This window comes from Colobus angolensis, unplaced genomic scaffold, assembly GCF_000951035.1.
Source record: "Colobus angolensis palliatus isolate OR3802 unplaced genomic scaffold, Cang.pa_1.0 Scaffold114, whole genome shotgun sequence".
Taxonomy (NCBI): Eukaryota; Metazoa; Chordata; class Mammalia; order Primates; family Cercopithecidae; genus Colobus; species Colobus angolensis.
The window spans coordinates 3,501,471-3,504,312 of record NW_012112475.1 but is presented as its reverse complement, the minus strand read 5'-3'; the positions used below and the strand labels follow the sequence as shown (position 1 = coordinate 3,504,312).

At 42.9% G+C, this 2,842-nt stretch overlaps 1 protein-coding gene across 1 annotated transcript in view; it reads left to right on the top strand.

Moving 5' to 3' along the window:
- Window positions 1-2,627, top strand: part of LOC105525130 (protein NDRG3-like) — a 20,908-nt gene extending 18,281 nt beyond the window's left edge. The window contains exons 5-6 of the mRNA XM_011960654.1: window positions 850-910; window positions 2,526-2,627. Of these exons, the coding sequence (XP_011816044.1) occupies window positions 850-910; window positions 2,526-2,627 (163 nt within the window). The remainder of the gene's footprint in view (window positions 1-849; window positions 911-2,525) is intronic.
- Window positions 2,628-2,842: the final 215 nt, after the last annotated feature.

Genomic DNA, 2,842 nt, shown 5'->3' with positions numbered 1-2,842 from the left:
TTTTTTGAGATGGAGTCTGATTCCGTTGCCCAGGCTGGAGTGTAGTGGTGCGATCTTGGCTCACTGCAACTTCTGCCTCCCAGGTTCAAACGATTTTCCTGCCTCGGCCTCCCATTTAGCTGGATTATAGGCGCAGGCCACCGTGCCTGGCTAATTTTTTTTGTATTTTTAGTAGAGACAGGGTTTCATCATGCTGGCCAGGCTGGTCTTAAACTCCTTACCTTCAGTGATCCACCTGCCTTGGCCTCTCAGTCCTGGGATCATAGGCGTGAACCACCGCCACCAGCCTTAGTTATATTTTATTTAACCATTAAAACCAACTTGAAAGTAGGTGGTGGGATCCTTGTTGTTGTTGTTTTTGAGACAGAGTCTGACTCTGTCACCAGATTGGAGTGCAGTGGCGTGCTCTTGGCTCACTGTAGCCTCCGCCTCCCAGGTTCAAACGATTCTCCTGCCTCAGCCTCCTGTTTAGCTGGGACTGCAGGCGCACGCCACCATGCCTGGCTAATTTTTTGTATTTTAGTAGAAATGGGGTTTCACCATGTTGGCCAGGATGGTCTTGATCTCCCGACCTCGTGATCCAACTGCCTCAGCCTCCCAAAGTGCTGGGATTACAGGCATGAGGATTACAGGCATGAACCACTGCGCCCAGCTGGGATCCTTGTTTTATAGATAGGGAAGGAACCAAGGCTCAGAAAGTTAGGGAAAAGGAAGAAAACACTTGCCCAAATTCTCACATCTAATAAATATCAGAGCCAGGATTTCAACCCAGGTTGTATGCTTTCAATTATGCAGTGCTGCCTCCAAATGAAGTTGACTCTGTCATTTGTCATTATGTCCCATTCACAGCCTGAAAAGCATCATTGGAATTGGAGTTGGAGCTGGAGCTTACATCCTCAGCAGATTTGCAGTAAGTATATAGAGGATTAGCCTTAACATGCTTGAGGCACTGCCTGGGTCACAGCTATTACACTGTGTTAAATGACCAGGCAGTATTCTGGGACTTATGTCAATTTTTCTGTAACTTCTGTCAGCTTTAGATGCAGGTTGTATAAAGTCTTGCTTTGTACTTACAATACTTGAAAAATCACAAATGGGGACAGTACGTCATCAATAAAAAGCCATTCCTAGATGCTGCTTATAATGGAATTTTGTACAGCCATTAAAATTAAGTTTACGAAAAACTTTATAATGATACATGGTTTGCATATCTTATAATGTTAACAAAAAAGTTAGAATAGAATAGAATAGAATATGACAAAACGTAAAGTTTGCCATAACTGTAGGAAAGGACTGGAAGAAAATGTACCAAAATGTATTAATGGATTGATGTGTGGTAAGATAATGTGAAATTTTGTTTTCTGCTTTTTATCATTTCTCTGCTTATCAAATTTTCTACAGTGAATGTAATCACTGTAGTAAGAGAAAAAAAGTAGGCTAGGGACTAGGCGCAGTGGCCCACGCTTGTAATCCTAGCACTTGGGGAGTTTGACGTGGGCAGATCACCTGAGGTCGGCAGTTCAGACCAGCCTGGCCAACACAGTGAAACCCCGTCTCCACTAAAAATACAAAAATTAGCCAGGCATGGTGACGGGTGCCTGTAATCCTAGCTACTTGGGAGGCTGAGGCAGGAGAATTGCATGAATCCTGGAAGCCAAGGTTGTAGTGAGCTGAGATTGCATCACTGCACCAGCCTGGGCAGCAAGAGTGAAACTTTGTCTCAAAATAAATTAATTAATTAATTAAATAAGCTAGAGAGCTAGAACTCGTTTTAAAGAAATTTTTTTTTTTTTTTGAGACAGAGTCTTGCTCTGTCGCCCAGCCTGGAGTGCAATGGCACAATCTTGGCTCTCTGCAACCTCTGCCTCCCGGGTTTAAGTGATTCTCCTGCCTCAGCCTCCTGAGTAGCTGGGATTACAGGCACCCGCCAATACTCCTGGCTAATTTTTGTATTTTTAGTAGAGATGGGGTTTCACCATGTTGGTCAGGCTGGTCTCTTAACTCCTGACATCATGATCCTCCCCTCTCACCCTCCCAAAGTGCTGAGATTACAGGCGCGAGCCACTGTGCCCGGCTAGAAATTATTATTTTTTCAATACCTCCTCAGTGATAGGAGAGTCTTCTGAGGATGATATAAACTGTTCAGGTGGTTTCGGGGGAAAAAAAAAACTTGAGAAGCCCCTGTTGAGAACAAAGATATATGAGTGTGGAGCAGCCACTTGTGCCAACGGCACTTTCCCAGTGAGAAAGATCCACCATGAGTTGAACAACTGCATATAGATCTTTGCAAGGCAAGATAATTTGATAGTAAAATAAGTAATTTGATAGTAAAACCAGAAACTGGTTTCCAGATGCTAAGTCAGATTTCAAGAGCTATTTTTCCACATGTTCTCCTTCTTTGTAGTTTTACTTTCAAATGTGAAGCGTTAAGGCATGTAAGAAAGAATTGATCAGTCATGTTCCAACTATTTAGAAGAACTCTGGGAGTGTAGCTTTCATACTGTCGTCTTTGCCTCGTCTTTCAGCTCAACCATCCAGAGTTTGTGGAAGGCCTTGTGCTCATTAATGTTGACCCTTGCGCAAAAGGCTGGATTGACTGGGCAGTTTCCAAAGTAAGTACCACATGAAGGTGTCCATCTGCTCATCTTTGCTCATCTCAAAACAGCTTACCAATTTTTCACTGAGGTATATATACAGTTAAGGGTAAAAATGTTAAGTATACAGCTTGAAGACTGTTTACATATAAAATCACCATCCAATCAAGATACTTCAGAATGTTCCCAGCTCACTAGGGGATTCTCTTGTATCTTTTCCTAATTGATACTTCTTCTCCTTCCCAGAA